The 17,690-nt window shown below is 36.4% G+C and overlaps 4 protein-coding genes and 1 long non-coding RNA gene across 9 annotated transcripts in view; 2 read left to right on the forward strand and 3 right to left on the reverse strand.

Annotated features, from left to right (window-relative positions):
* Positions 1-355, forward strand: part of LOC104823503 (protein IQ-DOMAIN 1) — a 3,701-nt gene extending 3,346 nt beyond the window's left edge. Inside the window, exon 10 of one of the 2 annotated variants that reach the window (XM_010555098.1) lies at positions 1-355. In XM_010555098.1, coding sequence (XP_010553400.1) covers positions 1-150 — 150 coding nt within the window. In that variant the 3' untranslated portion in view covers positions 151-355. The other variant, XM_010555099.1, reaches the window with a different exon arrangement.
* Positions 356-1,197: 842 nt separating this feature from the next.
* Positions 1,198-3,096, reverse strand: LOC104823507 (ATP synthase subunit d, mitochondrial). The gene is made up of 5 exons (XM_010555106.1): positions 2,874-3,096; positions 2,186-2,267; positions 1,789-1,853; positions 1,581-1,667; positions 1,198-1,488 (listed from the first exon to the last, which is right to left on the reverse strand). The coding sequence occupies exons 1-5, from the start codon at positions 3,042-3,044 to the stop codon at positions 1,387-1,389; spliced, it is 507 nt and encodes a 168-aa protein (XP_010553408.1). The 5' UTR covers positions 3,045-3,096; the 3' UTR covers positions 1,198-1,386.
* A 4,567-nt stretch (positions 3,097-7,663) lies between these two features.
* On the forward strand, positions 7,664-13,326 carry LOC104823509 (ABC transporter G family member 27). Of its 3 annotated transcripts, XM_010555109.1 has the most exons (11): positions 7,664-7,848; positions 7,926-8,356; positions 8,805-8,875; positions 9,541-9,770; positions 9,849-10,004; positions 10,243-10,426; positions 10,586-10,894; positions 11,247-11,534; positions 11,821-12,105; positions 12,207-12,314; positions 12,761-13,326. In XM_010555109.1, the coding sequence occupies exons 2-11, from the start codon at positions 7,999-8,001 to the stop codon at positions 12,980-12,982; spliced, it is 2,211 nt and encodes a 736-aa protein (XP_010553411.1). In that variant the 5' UTR covers positions 7,664-7,848; positions 7,926-7,998; the 3' UTR covers positions 12,983-13,326. The 3 variants fall into 3 exon arrangements, with proteins under 3 accessions (XP_010553411.1, XP_010553410.1, XP_010553412.1); XM_010555108.2 differs by having other exon boundaries at positions 7,665-8,356; XM_010555110.2 differs by lacking the exons at positions 7,664-7,848; positions 7,926-8,356; positions 8,805-8,875 and adding an exon at positions 9,299-9,384.
* LOC104823510 lies at positions 8,219-9,651 on the reverse strand. 2 transcript variants are annotated; one of them, XR_773346.1, is made up of 5 exons: positions 9,559-9,651; positions 9,214-9,406; positions 8,784-9,114; positions 8,477-8,680; positions 8,219-8,311 (listed from the first exon to the last, which is right to left on the reverse strand). It is a non-coding gene; the product is annotated as an uncharacterized LOC104823510 (long non-coding RNA). The 2 variants fall into 2 exon arrangements; XR_773347.1 differs by having other exon boundaries at positions 9,506-9,597.
* On the reverse strand, positions 13,315-17,279 carry LOC104823508 (prolycopene isomerase, chloroplastic). The gene is made up of 13 exons (XM_010555107.1): positions 16,568-17,279; positions 16,186-16,392; positions 16,002-16,101; positions 15,767-15,849; positions 15,566-15,622; positions 15,330-15,482; positions 15,141-15,219; positions 14,876-15,024; positions 14,664-14,798; positions 14,385-14,498; positions 13,989-14,099; positions 13,781-13,889; positions 13,315-13,654 (listed from the first exon to the last, which is right to left on the reverse strand). Exons 1-13 carry the CDS (start codon positions 17,000-17,002, stop codon positions 13,581-13,583), a joined length of 1,806 nt encoding a protein of 601 aa, XP_010553409.1. The 5' UTR covers positions 17,003-17,279; the 3' UTR covers positions 13,315-13,580.
* Positions 17,280-17,690: the final 411 nt, after the last annotated feature.

The raw sequence follows: 17,690 nt of genomic DNA on the forward strand, positions 1-17,690 counted from the left end.
ACACGAGCCGCCATGGCTCGAGCCCGGTTGTCAAGCCTTAGCCCTCTTGGCTCAGACAAGGCTAAGAAACGACTCTCTTTCTCGGGCTCTCCTATGGCGGTAAGACGGCTTTCAGGGCCTCCAAAGCTAGAGAGCAATGGCAGCAAATGACATTGTAGAGCAAGGAGCTATAGAGGAGAAGCGTATAGCTGTTTTCTGACATCTGTGTTTAGGCCAAACTGAAGAGAAGATTATGTTGTCTTGTGTTGTGTTTGTCTGTTTGTTTATATCTTTGTCTTGATTGTTTTTTAGAGCAATTAACGATTTGTTTGTAGTGTGTTTGTTATTTGATTGTTTGATTGATGATTTTTTAACATTTGACTATGTTTACAATGTGGAGATTGTTGATCCATAAGAGACGATTTCGACAGAGATTGGAATATTTTTTTTTAAGAGAGAATGAAATTTTCGAAAGGCGATTTCATGTCAATCAAAGTTTTAGGGGTGGACGATTCGATATTCGGTTCGGTTTTTTCGGTTTTACAAAAATAGATACCAATTGATTATTATATCATATTCGCGAGATATGTATGATTGCATTAGAGGGTCAAAATATATTCAGTTTGCCACTACGCATCTAAGTATCGTTTTCCCTCTCTCACTTATCTAGCTTATTTGTGTGATCCCTTCCGTGGATGCGAATGAACACCGAGGACGGTATTCCGTTCAAGTGTAGAGAAGATGAGTCCGAGTACATTGTTAGAGGATATATCTACATGATTATTAGGCACATTTGCGTTATATATAGACATTGAGATTTTTTGGTTTTTCTCATAGTTGTATTATTAGGATCACGTGTATAAACCGTTTTGAGTAATGGTGAAAAATGATGATGCATAGGAATCGATAGAATCAGACTACCTCGAGAGCCCGTGTGAGCCGTCTTAGACTACTTTAAGTTTTGGAACGAATTGCCTAGACTTATTCGAAATGGTAGCTCGAATACAAAATAGATTCGATCTGACGGGTAAAGTAAATTGTTGTTTAGAAATTTAAGAGGCTCGAAACTGCCTAGTACGAACATATAGGTTTCCTAAGAATCATTTTTTTTCTTCATGCGATTACTGTGGCATTCAATAATGTACTGGCATTAAACGTTTTCTGTGTATGAAAACTTCCTAGTTAGATAATGTAAATGAAGAACTGTGAAATCAGTCCTTAGAAACAAGAAATCACTAGTGAAAATTTGATGACTGAAACAAATGGACAAGGAAAGTGCATTATCCCAATGAAACTGTCAATTCGGTTTCATGATGATTCTTATTAAGGTAAGGCCACAAAATCAGAGTAAGTAGAAAAAGCCAAGAAGCCAAGATGGAAGGTACGGACGGGCACATGGAAATCTGATCAGTATCCCCAGTAGTCATTCCGGATTTCATCGTCAAACTTCTTCTTTAGTTCCGGATGCTTCGCAAAGTATTCATCCGCCGTCATGGTGCTCAGCTTTTGCTGTTTATCGCCATAAAAGTGAGATAGGATTATAAATTATATAACCCACCCGCGTTGCAACAACAAAACATCGAGATTTTCTTCTTATTTACCTTCAATTCTTGGACATCAGCTATTTCTTTCTCCAGCCGTTCAGATTCCTTGAGGGATTTCTCCTCTGCCTCTTTCAGTTCCACCAACTAAACAGAACAAAAAAAAAACGAGCCATATGTCGATGAAAAAGTGCTTGTAGATGAGAACTTGGAAAAAACAAGGTCACATATGAAAAACAACCCAGTTTCTATAATGTTATTTGCTCACCAAAGCATCAAACTTTGGCTTGTATTCTGGAGTAACAGTGTCGACGTACTTGGGGATCTCAATGCCTGCAGCAGACCGGGAAATAATCGTAAGAGATGGCCATTAGTTAAGGTGACCTTTCCTATGATTCTAGCAACCAAAGAATATAACTATAGCAAGCAAATCATTTTGGTCACAGATAAAACAAATCCCACTTAAGTACTTAGATTTAGGAGCAAAGAGAACAAGCAAACAAAGATTTCTAATCAATTATCAAAGCCAAACTCGAGGATAGAAAAAGAAAAACCATGTAGATATCAACGATAACTAGGACAGAGATGACGATGATAATAATAACAGCAGTAAACTAAAAGCTCAAAAAATGTAACAATGATATGGAAGAGCAGCAGAAACATACTTTCATAAGCTTCCTTGTACATGTCTACTATGCGTGATCCAATCCCTTTTCTGTAAAAATCCCAGTCAATAGGTTCAGGTTCCTGCACAGACCAAAGGCTAGGGACGTAACAAAGCAGTCCACGAAACAAGAACTGGATAAAACAAACATACTAGATTTCACTTCATATCCCGGGGTTGGAGACTCCAAACAACAACGGGTGATTCAAATAAATAGATGAGGAATTACTATTTTCGCCACCTCTTGGTTCCTTTCTCAGAGGATTTTCTAAACAAAACATCAAGATTCTAAATGTGAATGAAGGATGCACAAGACAAAAACACAAAATGTTCTCTGGTTACTGATTAGTATGTCTTCCATTTAGATCAACTAATCTAACTACCTCACATGATTTCAGCATCGTCTTTCAGAAAATGACGTCTCTTTCTGCATAAGCAATTGAAAGGAGTACAACCCAATAAACGATTCCTGTAAACAATTCAAAACCAGCAAGAGCCACCGCAAACAACAATAGGTACCGATCCTTCACCGAATGAAATCAAATCGGACGACGAGATTCCCAAATCCACCATGAAACCCTAATATCAAAACTTCGAAGATCTAGCCGAATTTCACGAAATCGGGAACCAAAGCGATTGCAAACATGGATCTAAAGCAAAAAAAATCCGGGAGATGGGAAGAAAGAGACCTGACTGAACTTTGTCTGAAGCTGGGAGTTCACTTCATCGAAAGCACGGCGGAGGTTGGAGAACTCCCTGCGAGCCTCATCGGAGACAAGAAGCTTGGCCATTCCATCCCAATCGATGGTCCTCGAAGCCTTGAAGGCGACATCTACGATTTTCTTCCCGGCTCCGCTCATTTTCTCGCTTTTTCTCAGGTTCTTCTCGTTAGCCAAACACTGACGCAGGCGGAAGGGGGAGCAGAAGAACGAATGCCTGAACGTAAAATAGTAGAATACCGAAAAAGCCCCTGAATTTATCATAATTTTGCATACAGATGGGCATTTTTAATTTTTCGTATATATTTAATTCGAGTCGGTTTTTCCTTTTAAGAAAGTTTGTATACATTTTGATTCTAATATAACGTCCCTTATTAGACTTAGAGTACTAACACTTCGATCGCTCTCCAAGTGTCAATCGGATCGATCCGGTATGAGCTCGTATTTGATCCGAACGCTTTTGGATTTGGATTTGGATTGACTTGATTTTTTTCGGATTTATGTAATTAAGTCTGAAGTACGATTCGGGTGAGATCATTCTACATAGTTTCTTTTGTAAATGTTTTTTTTTAAATATCGGGTTTTTTGGTCGATCCGAATTGAGTTCAAAATCCGATTTAAATCCGACCCAAAAGTCCGATTTTTTTGGACCGAAGAACTTAGATTCGAAGCCATTAATTTTTGGGGTAGGTCGAGCCGAATTTCGGACCTAAATTGATACCCTATTATGAAGTATTGATATTGACAAAATTTGAAATACAAGTTATCTTTGTGAGGTTTGTGGAGTTACACAGAAAAATCATAATTCTCATACATTCGAATTCAGTTTAAATTTAATTCGACTATCAAGCGATATACGACATCAAAAATACAATAATGATGTATACGTCATATTGCACGTGATTGATAAAGAGTTATCTATCTAAATAACATGATTTTGAACGTTTGAGAATTATGAGAACTATAAATCTTATTCTACTAAACAATTTCAAAGATTTAATTAATAGTAGGATTTTATTGATATCATTTGATTATATATCTCAATGATAGTTGATAATGATAGTTGATAATGCCAAAAGTCTCGCATATTTTATTAAGAATATTTAGCATTTTCTCGCTAATTTTACGATGATTATAGACGTTATAGATCATGTTTGATTTTGGTTTGTTCCATTTTTTTTGTTAAATATACAGATAAAATAACATAAATAAACATAAAAGATTGAGAATTAAAAAATCGACCCAAAGAGTCAAAAGAGGATCAAATATTGCAGAGATTCAAACCTGGTCGGACTACATATGGTCAATCTGGACCACAACGTGCGAGAAACGACAAAATTATAGAGGTTTGGTCCGGATCTAACCAAGAATCGGTCTGTGCGGACTTCATAGGCAAAATCGAAGATCAAATTCAGTTCACAAAATCAGTCCGGACCAAACCCAAACCAGTATGTTCTCTTTGGAAAACTTTCTTTTTCGCCGAAACTAGTGGCGGAATCATTTTTACTCGAACCCCCTTTGAATATCACATTGAAACTTAATACAAAACAAATATTAAATTGGTTTTTTCTTTACATTTACTAAAATTCCTAAGATGAGCCTTTGCATAATATAATTATTTCACTATTAATTAATATTCTTTAATGCTCTACTAGACTCCTACTAATGAAAAAAAAAATTGAAACTCGGAGTTACACGGATTCTAAATAGTCATATGATTTTTTATATCATTTATCTTTTCCACGGAATGGAGAATTTTATTTTATCTTTCGATTTATTTCAGAGTATTGGAAGATGGCTGTTAAATTTGAGGCACGAGATCTCATGATCCACGTGGAGGGCAACGACCGAAAGTAGTTTAGTTGCAAAGATTATCAGCCACGTGCCAAAGCACGTGCTTGATCTTTTTCATAACCGCTCGTTCCCTCGTTTGTCTGCCACTTGGCTTGTGCCGCCCTTAATAGTAAATAGTAATAACTCGCTTCGATTTTTTTTTTTTGTTGGTAAAAACGCTTCGATTATTAATGTTTAAATTTTAAGTGTAAAATAGTATCTTAATATCTTAATTCATTTTGACTGGATAAACATATAAAATTCAATTTTTCAGCAATAAATATTTGACGAGTTCCAGTAAACTATGATTTTCTATTTTCAAATTATAATTGTTAAGAATATTTTCTACATCTGTATCTAAAATCAATTTCAAAAAATAGGGAATATTTTTACTTAATGAGGAGAATTAAAATTGGAGAATTAGTTGCAATAAACTTTCATAGTACAAAATTAGTAAAAATAGAATATATCTCAAAATCTTAACAAAAAATTGTGTTTCATTATTTAAGTTTTAGATATAAAAATAAATTTGTATCATGATTAGCTCAAAAATTTAATTCTTTACGATCTTAGGAGATTATTTCATATATTTTTGAAAAAGTTCAAAAATCATTAATATATATATATATATATATTCAAAACTATCCATCTTATTTAATACTTAAAAATAAATTTAATACACGAGATGCCTTTGAGAATATATTTAACAAAAATTAAATCTATTATAATACGTCAATTGTAAATGTTCACGATTTATTTTGAATGTACGAATACATAATTGTGTTATATATATATATAAATATACTGTGTTTAAATTTGAATGACCAAAATTATACAACTATATATAAAAAGATAAGAACAGAATCAAAATAAAAACAATTATTCTGTGTGGAAAAAAATTAAAAATTCTACATAGAATTTCGTAAAATATAACGATTTTTGGTGTAATTGATGGCATGGAGGAAAGAGAACAAGTCTTTGGGGAGGCAGAAAGAGGCCATTTTGCGTTTATTGTCCACACACTACAAGACAATAGGATATTAAGAATGCCGGTTTTGTTTCTTTTTTATCATTATTATTTTTTTTTTTGGTAAAAAACCATTATAATATTTCAGGTGATACATTTGAAAAAGTTATGATCATCTTCCTACTATATATCTATATATATGTTACTTAATATAACCTTTCATTCTCTTCAATAAATTAGGAAACATAATATATATATATATATATATAAGGTATATGTTTATTTTAATTAACTTGGAAAATAGAAGTACTTAATTTTATACCAAAAGAAAACAATTATCAAGAATTTAAATAAAAATATTAAATCATGTATCTCGAATCAGCGAGCACCCATGAATTAATCTATCCTTGGTATGCATGTATGTGTATATGTGTGTATATGTATATCCTTGGTATATGTATGTGTATATGTGTGTGTATATACATATGTATATGACACTTGGAAACTTTTAATTAATGCATTTCATATCTTTATGGGTATGCATGTAAATGAAAATGACAAAGGAGACAACAGAAAATGAACTTTTAGCTTAAAGTTCCCTCTAATTTGGGAAAAGTCGGTCGACATGAAAACATGCAATTGACCCAACGACTCTCAGCCTCATTTTACCCCAAAAAAAAACATAAAACAAAGAAACTCAAAGCAAAATAACTATGTTATCGCCTCAAATTTCTATTTCATTAAATTGTTACAAAATAAATAATTTGTATTCGAGAATTTATCCGACCCATATTATTATTTAAATAAAAAAGATTTGATTGAAATTTATCAGACATATAAAAAATACGATTTTTGAATATTTAAATAGATTAAAGATAAATTTCTCTTGTATTATTAATTCAAATATATGATAACTTATACAATTCATCCACCCTAAACGGTATTATATAAAAAATATGCTTCATATTCTATTTTGATTTTAACCCATACCTTTTTCTATTTGTGACAATGTGAATTATAGTTTGATCACATTGGTCAAAACATTAAATTTATAATAGTTTTATCAAATGATTAGTGTGATATATAAAAGGTGAACATGGTGAATTAGTATGATTACAATAAATTTAACGTTATGACCAATATAACTACCATGTGTTCAAATTATAATTGTGGTTCCATGATCACAAATGGAAAAGAGTATGAATTGAAGTCAAAAGAGCATACGGAAGATATTTTTTTTATAATACTCCTCTAAATCGAACTAACCCAAATTAAGTCGAACTTATAGAAAATATTAGTGGTCAAGTTCTTGTAATATATCATATAAACTTATAATTCAGAACTTTGTGCGAACTCACATCTTTTACTCTATTTGGCTATAAACAAAACCCAAAAGAATACTAATTAGATTTGAATTTGGCTTTCCTCTTCCTTTATATCATTTTTTATCAAATTTTACCCACTATTTATTGCAATATATTGGTTTCACCTATCTAAGATTAGATGACTCAACTAGTAAAAGATGAGACAAAACTTCTTTCCAACTCAAGTTTAAATCTCCACTTGGGAAAGAATATTTCTCTGGATTTTTTTCGGTACTATAAAAACGTAGTTAGATGAAAAGTATAGTGAACTTCTACATTATACATATATTGGTTTCACTTGGGTCTAGATGAGAATCGAATCAAATTGGTTTTAAAATCTCACACAAAATTTAAATCCCGTAAACTTTAAGTTGTTTTTCGCTTTGTTTATATACATATATATATATATATATATATATATATATATCCACCTCTTATCAACTTACCTAACATGTCATATAAAGAGACTCTTTAAAAGAGCTGGTACTTATCGTTTTATCATATAAGGTGTTGTACCAAATGTTACTTTTTTTTTCCTTTCTAAAAGTTAATTTTTCATTAGCTGTTACGTAGCATATACCAAAAGAGTAGGTCAAGGTATCACGACGATCATGTGTGCGCTGCAGGGCATGCATGTAATTCAAAACAAAAATGGAGGGTATTTCGGGAATTCGCCTCTTTCCCTCTCCACCTCTATAAATACATGTTTTCAGATGCATCCCACCTACAAGCAGAGCCTTAACCCCAAAAAAAACACCCATCCTCTTTGCTCATCAAGCAGGTACAGCAACCAAATATATACATAGAAATATGCATACTTATGAATATACATACATTCTTCTAACTCTTTCTTGTAAGACTTTGAGCTCCGTGATTCAGAATGTGATTCCTTTAATTCTCTCATAGCAAAGTTCTTTTTCTTGGGGACAAGATGGATACTGGAGCCTCATCAGGATTGGTCAAGGCCAAATCCGAGCAGCTGCTAGACACGATCTCGGCGGCTCTGGCCACTTCGCCTGGCGGCGGCGGAGGCGGCGGCAGCAGCCATGGGATCCATTCGAGGGGATCGAGCAAGCAGCTTTCGGCAGTGCTGTCGTCTTCTTCCCCAGGCCAAAGCAACATAAGGAATACATACATCAGGAAGGCTAAGAGCGCTCAGCCGGCTCTTGATGGTGCTGCTCTGAGTCGAGCCTCGAGTGCCTCTCTTGGACTTTCCTTCTCCTTCACTGGGTTCACCATGCCACCTGAAGAGATCATTGACTCAAACCCGTTTAGCGACGACGATATCCGTAAGCATATTTTTTTTTATTAGATTTGTTTTCCGATGGCTTATTGTTTGAAGTGGAGACCAAACTCGTCTGCAATATATAAGCCTACTAGCAGTTTCCCACTGCAAGTTGCAAAATTACCTCATGAACAGAAACTTAAAAAAGGGCAGCCCGGTGCACAAAGCGTCCCCGTTGAGCGGGGGTCGGGGGAAGGGTCCCACCACAAAGGTGTATTGTAGGCAAACCTTACCTTGCAGAAATATCTGCAAGAGGCTGCTTCCAGGACTCGAACCCGTTACCTCAATATCACAATGGTAACACCTTAACCGGTGTGCCAAGGCTCCCCTTCATGAACAAAAACTTAAAAGTGAAGAAGAAAACCAAAAGCATTGAACATGGAGCCCAATTATGCACATTTCTGAAGAATCTATTTGTGTATGTTTCTTACTTGATTATTATGCATGTGCAGCGGAAGATGTTGAAGCAGGACACGACGAGCTAAAGTTTCAGACAGAACCAACCTTACCAATATATCTGAAGGTAAACCCCTTTCTGACATGAACATTTCTGCTACATTACCTTCATGCCATCACATTTGAACAGGGGCACGTTCACATCAGCAGTTGCCTAGATTGGTCTTCTGATACTCTCTGTTTGGGCGCAGGCACGGATGGAGATGTATCTAAACGATCAACACGAAATCCATAGAAATAATATTTTTTTGGCTGGCATTTGGTTAGTCCAGGTTCAGTCTTGTACACGGGTCTTGTCTTTATCTCCTGCAGTATTTACGTACAAGACAGACTTTGCCTTTTACTTCCATAATGACGAAGACAAGTTGTTTTCAGGAGTTAAAAATCATAAAAGACTTAACTTACAATAGAATATCTTCGTCATTGCATTAAGACGCATCATAAATCTTCATAGACATTGGAAACCTTGTTTGCTTCTCTGTTGGTCTAAGTTGGTGCACCGAGTCAAGCTTAGGAGGCTCAACAATATACTGTTATCAGCAACATGTGAAGCAGAGCTTCACAATGGACCAAAGGGTATGGCTATCTTGGCATTGTTCTGCAAAAGCATAGAGAGCAAAGTCATGATTATGTTACTAACAGATTTCTCGAAAAATTTGTGCATACACCAGGTACTATTCCCACAAAACATACTAACCAAAATAATATACTCTCTGATTCTCTGCGGTGCAGTTCATTGATATCACTTACAAGGTAACCAAAGGAATGAAATCATCTGAGAAAACGATCTTGAATGGGATTACTGGTTCAGCATATCCCGGTGACCTTGTCGCCCTCATGGGACCTTCAGGGAGCGGGAAAACGACTCTTCTCAACTTGCTTGGTGGCAGATTGAACCAGCAAAATGTCGGTGGGTCTATCAGCTACAATGATAAACCATATTCCAAGCATTTGAAAAGCAGGTTAGTCCAACAGTGAACAAATCGATTCAAATTCTACTTAATTAGATGCATAACATTAATGTTGGGAATCTATGGCAGGATGGGGTTTGTAACTCAAGATGATGTTCTGTTCCCTCACTTAACTGTAAGAGAGACACTAACTTACACTGCTCTTTTACGTCTTCCCCAAACCCTGACAAAACATCAGAAGGAGCAAAGGGCTCTTAGTGTCATCCAGGAGCTTGGCTTGGAAAGGTACATTACATGTAAAGTAACATTATTCAAAAGTTTGAACCGAAAGATCCAAACATGTTTTGCATTGTAGTGCTTGAATCACAAAATGTAACCACCCTCCACTCAAAGGAGAACAAAAAAACATACCAAGACCTAAGGTTTATGTCTAAATGATATATGAGTGTCAGTAACTCCACATTTCTAAAGCTGAATCTCGAAAGTGTTAAGAGTAAACAAAACAATTGTTGCTAATGATTAGGTGTCAAGACACAATGATCGGAGGCTCCTTTGTACGTGGCATCTCAGGTGGGGAGAGGAAGAGAGTTTGTATTGGAAATGAGATCATGATTAATCCTTCAATTCTTTTTCTTGACGAACCCACTTCCAGTTTGGACTCTACAACTGCCCTAAAGATTGTTCAGATGCTACAAAGCATAGCAGAGGTTGAACATCTCTCTTTAGAGCTCCCCGAACAAAAAAAAATAAAAAAATAAAACCTTCATGTGTTCTTGTTTTCTTGCTAAGGCCTAAGGCCACTCTTATTTATGATAGAAAAAATGTGAACAAAATCTTACTTGTTTCTGGTGGTTGACGGCATGCAGGCAGGGAAAACTATTGTTACAACAATCCACCAACCTTCAAGCAGGCTCTTCCACAGATTCGATAAACTGATTATGCTCAGCAGAGGAAGTTTGCTTTATTTTGGGAAAGCATCACAAGCCATGTCTTATTTTTCTTCCTTAGGGTGTTATCCACTGCTCACAATGAACCCAGCAGAGTTCTTGCTGGACCTGGCAAATGGAAACATGAACGACATCTCAATACCATCTGATCTAGGAAATAATGAGCAGACAGAGAATTCGTACACAGTGATACGGTCTTCAAAACCAACTCCTGCAGCTGTATATGAGGTAAGAAATATCCAAGTCAAGAATTGCCCTAATTTGCTAACCGATGATGTCCCTTTATGTATCAAAATAGTTCAATCAAGGAAATGAGTAATCTAACTAAAACTTTATGTTGATTATTTCAATGGCTGCCGAGTTGGTTTTGTTAAACTAAATATGGGTATTCTAAAACTCATCTATAAAGAATTCATTTGCAATATTACTCCCTAATTCAATCAATCTAATGACATGTCGATTTTATCAGGCATAACAGCAAAGATACAATGGTGTTTTTAGTAAGAACAGAAATGAATCAAAGGAATCCTTTTATAGTATATTTTATAAATGTAACCGTGAGACGTTCGTGTGAAAACAGTTTCTTGTGGAGGCCTATCAGACACAATTGGCAGTAGTGGAGAAGAAGAAAATTATGACACCTGTTCCTCTAGATGAAGAAGTTAAACTGATGATCTCATGCCTAAAGCGGGATTGGGGATTAAACTGGTGGGAACAGTATTCCATACTTTTCCTTAGAGGCATCAAAGAACGGCGACATGACTACTTCAGCTGGTTGAGAATCACACAAGTTCTCTCCACAGCCATCATCTTAGGGTTACTTTGGTGGCAGTCAGACAGTCACCATCCCAAAGGCCTGCAAGATCAGGTAACTTTCCACACAAAAAAATAAAAAGAAACAAATAGAAATATATCAAGGAATAAGTATGCACAGAATGCATATTCTCACACGCACATATGTGAGCAAGCACCAGCATATGGACATTAGCATGCTCTAGATGTCCAGACCACTAACCATAAAGTATGGAATTAGCACAAAAAACATGAATCTACCAATTCCCAATCATCAATCTAGTAAAAAAGGGCATATCTGCAACTTGTACAAGCAATATCAAGTAATCTCTTACATCAAAAGTGGAATTCTTGCATTTCAGGTGGGGCTACTCTTCTTCATTGCTGTCTTTTGGGGTTTCTTTCCAGTCTTCACTGCTATCTTCACATTCCCTCAAGAGAGAGCAATGTTGACTAAGGAACGAGAGTCCAACATGTACAGATTAAGCGCATATTTTCTGGCTCGGACCACAAGTGACCTCCCACTCGACTTGATATTACCTGTACTCTTCCTAGTTGTTGTCTATTTTATGGCAGGACTGAGACCAAAATCTGAATCCTTTTTCCTAAGTGTCCTCACAGTCTTCCTCTGCATCGTGGCAGCTCAGGTATGCACATAAAAGTTAAAACTCTATCCTTGTGAAGCCATAGGAACGAAATATCCATGATAAATGGCTACACTAACTGGTAATGATGAAAAATATTTTAGGGACTTGGATTAGCAATCGGGGCAACCCTAATGGACTTGAAAAAAGCAACAACTTTAGCATCAGTAACGGTGATGACCTTCATGTTAGCTGGCGGATATTTTGTGAAGGTAAGACATGCATGTCTCCAAAAACTCAGATCATCAGTAGATGAGATGGTTTCCCAAAAATGCAGTCAGAGTCAGGATCTCTCTTCTCTTCTACTTTTGATGATTTTCAAAATTAGGGTAAGTTCCTAAACCATAGTAATGTGATACAGAAGAGCTAGAGCAAGTAGAGTAAGTCACTGCTCTTACCACCTTTCTTTATGATGAAATGCTTCAGAGATGTTTCGCCCTTAAGCTCCAAAATGAAAAGGACAAGGGCCTTCTAGAATTTGTACCCACCTGCAATAAAATGCATGAGCAATGCTAAAACGCTTCATTGTAGAGGAGTTCTACAACTATGATGCATGCACACACGATGCATTCAGTAGGATAGGGAGTAAAGAGGACTGGATGCATTTGTAACTTACAAGTCCTTTCTGGATTTTGATTCGCTGACTCTTTCTTCGCAGAAAGTCCCAATTTTCATTGCCTGGATTCGTTACATGTCCTTCAACTACCACACTTATAAGCTCCTTCTCAAGGTCCAATACCAACAAATCATGCAAAATGTAAATGGAGAGCAAATAGAGAATGGGCTTAAGGAAGTCGGTGCCCTGGTAGTTATGATATTTGGTTACCGTCTCTTGGCCTACCTCTCTCTTCGGAGGATGAAGTTGCAGACTGGAACTTAAAGAAAGACCTCAAAATCAGAAGGAACATCTAGCCCAGCAAGATGCCTGCTAGTCTACAAGCTATATCTTTTAACTATATCTTTTAACACATGAAACTAATAGCTTTGCAAAAAATAATCATGAAGAATGAATCCAAAACCTTATCAATTTAAAGACAAAATCATCTGTGAATATGTCCTGTTTAGCAGAGGCACAATTCATAGCATAAGTCGCATATGAGTACGCGTACTATATTAATGAATTTCGATTATTTGGAGTCAAAGGTAACATTCTGGGTATTGTTTTAAGCGGACAGTTTGTCCATTGTACAAAACAAGAGTTTATATCCTTAATTATTTTGATAAGGCAATGCCAAATTGCTAATAAATTACTAACAGTATCAAAAGGCACGCTAGATTACAGCTGGTTTTGATGTTATACAAGACAGGTAAACAGAGAATTACACTTCATGTGATTTTAAAGCCTGAGAGGCAAGTATTCAGATGTTCAAACATTGAGGCAAAAACAACTGTGTCAATGCCACGCTTTCCAAAATTCTGTTTTAGTTTCGTTGTGACATGTCCAAATAGTATCATGCTGTACCTTCACCCTTAGAATCTTATGCCAGTGTCCGTATCCAACCAAGCAAACCAAGAAGGGCCGCATCAAGTACGGGAGACTTCTTTTCAAGCCCTGTTGGAACAAGGTATTAGGAAGGGAACAAATATGCTGCTTCTATTTTTAATGGAAATCTATGAAATTATATAACAGATATTTTCTCTTCCAAAGATGTTAATGCTGCATGAAAAGACTGCTCACCAATGTCAGCAGCTACACGATGAGCACACATCATTCCCGAAAAAGCAACAGCTATAACACCTTGACCAGGAAAACAGCTATCCCCAACACAGTAGAGACCGTTTACAGCCTATAAGTTATCAATATTTCATTACCAAATCAGATTAGGGAACACAAAGCTGAACTACAAAGACAATCCGTGCACTAATATCCGTTTCCTTAGACTTACTGTTGTGTTGAAAGGCATGCCCAACAAGCCCTTTGGAGTTCTGCTTGGCATCGGCCCATAAGTTCCATCTGACCTAGCAAGAAACCGTCTGTGCGTCTTTGGAGATCCCACCTAGCATGTTTGGGGAATGATTTAAACATGGAACCTAAATCTTATGCACATCTCACAGATACTTAATCCAAATTAGCCTTACACCTCTTCTCATTTACCCTACTGGAAGTACAGATGTTTCGCATCAGAAAATGATTGTTGATAAAATAAAAAAAAAGGGCAAAAGTTTTATACCAACTTTAGTGTTAAGGGAGCCAATATAAGAACTTTATTGTTCCATATTTTTTTTAAATTATCATTGTGATGCTGCATTACAATAATATGGAAAGGGAGCAGAATTCCTACCTCCATAAATTCAATAGATGAGCTGAGCCCTGGAAATAGTTTTTCTTCTAGTCTCTTGATAATGTCAGCAGCCACAACCTCCTTTTTTGCCTCGTATTCCTTTGGAGGGAGTCCCTAGTGCAACAATCAAGATGAATAGGAAAATTGAAGATGCAGACATATAAACCCAATCCTGATTTAAAATACCCCAAATCCATGGATTTTCTGAAAGAGGATAAACTTGGGATAGATAGGAATGACTAGCTAAAAATTGTTTTTCCCTCTTAAAGCAAAACTTACCTCCCAATCCTCTATGGAAGAAGTTGTAAATATGTGAAGTATATGCCGACCATCAGGAGCCAAAGATGGATCAAGTACTGTTGGGATGCTGAGAAATATGCTGCCATAGGGTTCTTCTAGCCTCCCCCAATTACTCTACACATGCCACGAAACACAAAAATCTATAACTCTGTGACCTCAAATCTTCAACGAAATGTAGGAGACTGGCATACTTCAAGAACAAAATGATGGCAATCTGTATCGGGAGGGAGAATCTCTGCTTTAACACCCATGTGGATTGAAAAAAATGAAGGAGCCTTGACATAGTCCTTTTGGAATTTTTCTTCTTCATCTGGAAGCTTTTCACCTTTCAACAGCTTTCCTGTAACATGCAACATACCATGCAGTTGCTCATACAAAAACTAACACCCACCAAATTGGCCAAAGAGAATAAGAGGACGGATTTGATACTTCTAAATGTGTTTTTTTTCCTCTTACCAAACGTATCCCATCTAGTAGCATTTGAGATTATGGTTTTACCGAAAAACATTCTACCATCTGACAGCATTACACCGACCTGAAAATTTTAGGTAATGAAAAACAATCACAAAACCCTTCCTTGTCTTCACAAACATTAAATTCGGAGTCTCCGAGACATTGACTAACAACAGAAAGACTTAAACTTACGGCTTTCCCATCATCAAGTATTATGTTTTTTACATTAGCCTTGTAGAGTATTTCACTGCCTTGTTGAACTAATCCTTTTGCCAAAGACTTGGCTATTCCACCCACGCCACCAGCTGGGTAATTAATTCCACCATAGTGCCTGTCACATAAAACCTGCTCTTGAAAATATAGCAAGGAGAGAAAAAAAACTTTAAGTGTACCCAGGGTAGGCATCGAATGTCAAACAGTCGTCCTACCATACTCGCATTGATCATCGGTGTTTTCAAGGCATTGACAGTGCTCACAATGAAACACTGCAGGAAAATATGAATGGTTTATTCCAGACATCGCTCCTTTTAGATAAAAGTCTATAAATTGGAGAACAAATTCGAAAAAGGCCCTTCAGGGGAAGAAATTCGAAAACTCTGGGGAAAAAAGTAGAAAAGGTTTAGCTGCACCTCTGCATCAATGAAAGACAATAACTGGGGATCCTTTATGTACTTCCGAGCTATATCCCCAGCATTTTGGGGTATGTAATAAGCTGCAGACGAGTCGTTAGAGAAGAACGTACCAGATTTAGCATTGGACAAACACATGACAATCCAATTCTGAATGTATTATATACATATTAACAAAGTTACAAACTCGAAGACAAGATAACAAAATTATGTTTTGAAAGCTTGAGATACACACCGAGTGTCAAGCATGCAAGGGGCTTCTGAAAGAATTGTCCAAAAAGGTAGATCGGCTCTTCTAGTGACTTCAGTTCCAAAGAGTTCAGCGAATTGAAAATCTGCCCATGCAAGTAAGGCTGTAACGTGAATCTACGCAATGACATGAGAATACTCGCAAGGAATTCAAAGTAATCAATACGGACCTTCCAGCAGTCACTGTAGAATTTGAGGATCCCTTCCTTTTCATGGGGAAACTTGCTTATGAGTTCTTTGATGAAATCATCATACTCCCTATGTACCCGAACAGAAAGATTATTCGGTAGATGGAAATGGACAGTTGTAGGATCAGGAATAACCTCCATCTTACAGCCAACTGCTGCCAGTGCCTGAGTTATCAAGTTCAGGTTCCCCTGTTCCATTCAAAGACATCATTCCGACAACATAGGTAAGAACTTTGAAAAAGTTTAGGTTCTTCCTGGCTCAGTCTACACATCGGTTTTTACTTATAGCAAAATCATTAACCATTGTGATCTAATTCTGCAGAACACAACCCATGTAGCTCAAGAGATGAAACTAAGAACTGACCTTGTCACTGAAACCGAACATCACAGAAGATCCTACATCAAATGTAAATCCATCCCTCTCGTAATAACCAGAGCTCCCACCAGGAATCACATATTTCTCAAGAACTAAAACCCTAGCTCCCTTCACTGCTAACTGAGTTGCGGCAACCAATCCTCCAATCCCGGAGCCGATCACAATCGCATCATACTCACTCTCTCTGCCACTTCTTTCATTTCTCTTCGCACCCTCTACTTTATCAACACTTGAAACACATTCCACCGTCACTACAGGCTTCTTCCTATTCCCCAAATTTCCACCATGAACCCTAAATTTCGAAATGCCCTGCTTGTACCTCACCAAATTGGAGTTCGTCGATGCAGAGAACCAAAACTCGCCTCTTGGGCATCTGGGTATTGCATCACTCAGATGCACGGGATATTGAGAACATAGATTCATGCTTCCAGATCGTAAGAAATGAACTCCACAATCCTAAATCATCAAAAGGCTTGGAAAACTCTCCAAACCCTATTGCTAATCTGCTCAAAAAATTCTTCAGATTATGTACAAAGAAAGCAAAGCAAAGCAAGAGGAAAATTATCAGCGAAATTGGTGATCCACTATATCGAAGTTTGGCAAGTGTTTCATCAGAAAAAGACAAAAAGAGTTTGGGAGTGTTTCGCCATTAGAGATAAAAGACCCACTTCTGGTGTGGTGGTGGTGGAGGTGGAACAAAGAACCGACTCGAAGCAAAAAAAAATAGCTTTCTTAATTATTTTTTTTTGGTTTAAAATTATGGCCGTTGATCCTTCTTGGTGGGATTTTCCTTTGTTTTTTCAATGCTACAAAAATAATTTTATTTTTTTATTTTTATGAAATGTGATTGATTCTATTATTTTCCAAAAATGTACAAAATGTTTTGGAAACCAAAACTGTTACAAAAGAGGGACTCCCATTCGGCAAAAAGCTTCTCGAAATAATTTTAATTTTGATATCTAAATAAATATATTAGACTCTCAAAAAATACTATTCCTATGCTATTTTGACTTTAAAGTTATCTTCGTCTAAAAATATACATATATATACATATATATATATATATATATATTTCATCACTAATTTTATAATTGTAATTTTTTCATATTAT

This window comes from Tarenaya hassleriana, unplaced genomic scaffold, assembly GCF_000463585.1.
Source record: "Tarenaya hassleriana unplaced genomic scaffold, ASM46358v1 Cleome4, whole genome shotgun sequence".
Classification (NCBI taxonomy): domain Eukaryota; kingdom Viridiplantae; phylum Streptophyta; class Magnoliopsida; order Brassicales; family Cleomaceae; genus Tarenaya; species Tarenaya hassleriana.

Bases quoted from the DNA above. Each gene is read 5' to 3' on its own strand.
- LOC104823507 (XM_010555106.1), bottom strand. From the start codon at position 3,044: ATGAGCGGAGCCGGGAAGAAAATCGTAGATGTCGCCTTCAAGGCTTCG. The intron at 1,854-2,185 runs GTATGTTTCTGC...GGTCTGCTGCAG, and splicing joins GTACAAGGAAGCTTATGAAA to GCATTGAGATCCCCAAGTAC. The intron at 1,668-1,788 runs GTGAGCAAATAA...TGTTCTGTTTAG, and splicing joins AGCCAAAGTTTGATGCTTTG to TTGGTGGAACTGAAAGAGGC.
- LOC104823509 (XM_010555109.1), top strand. From the start codon at position 7,999: ATGGATACTGGAGCCTCATCAGGATTGGTCAAGGCCAAATCCGAGCAG. The intron at 8,876-9,540 runs GTAAACCCCTTT...TCTGCGGTGCAG, and splicing joins CCTTACCAATATATCTGAAG to TTCATTGATATCACTTACAA. The intron at 12,106-12,206 runs GTATGCACATAA...AAAATATTTTAG, and splicing joins TCTGCATCGTGGCAGCTCAG to GGACTTGGATTAGCAATCGG.
- LOC104823508 (XM_010555107.1), bottom strand. From the start codon at position 17,002: ATGAATCTATGTTCTCAATATCCCGTGCATCTGAGTGATGCAATACCC. The intron at 16,393-16,567 runs GTCAGTTCTTAG...TGAATGGAACAG, and splicing joins TGTTCGGTTTCAGTGACAAG to GGGAACCTGAACTTGATAAC. The intron at 16,102-16,185 runs GTCCGTATTGAT...TTGCATGGGCAG, and splicing joins TCTACAGTGACTGCTGGAAG to ATTTTCAATTCGCTGAACTC.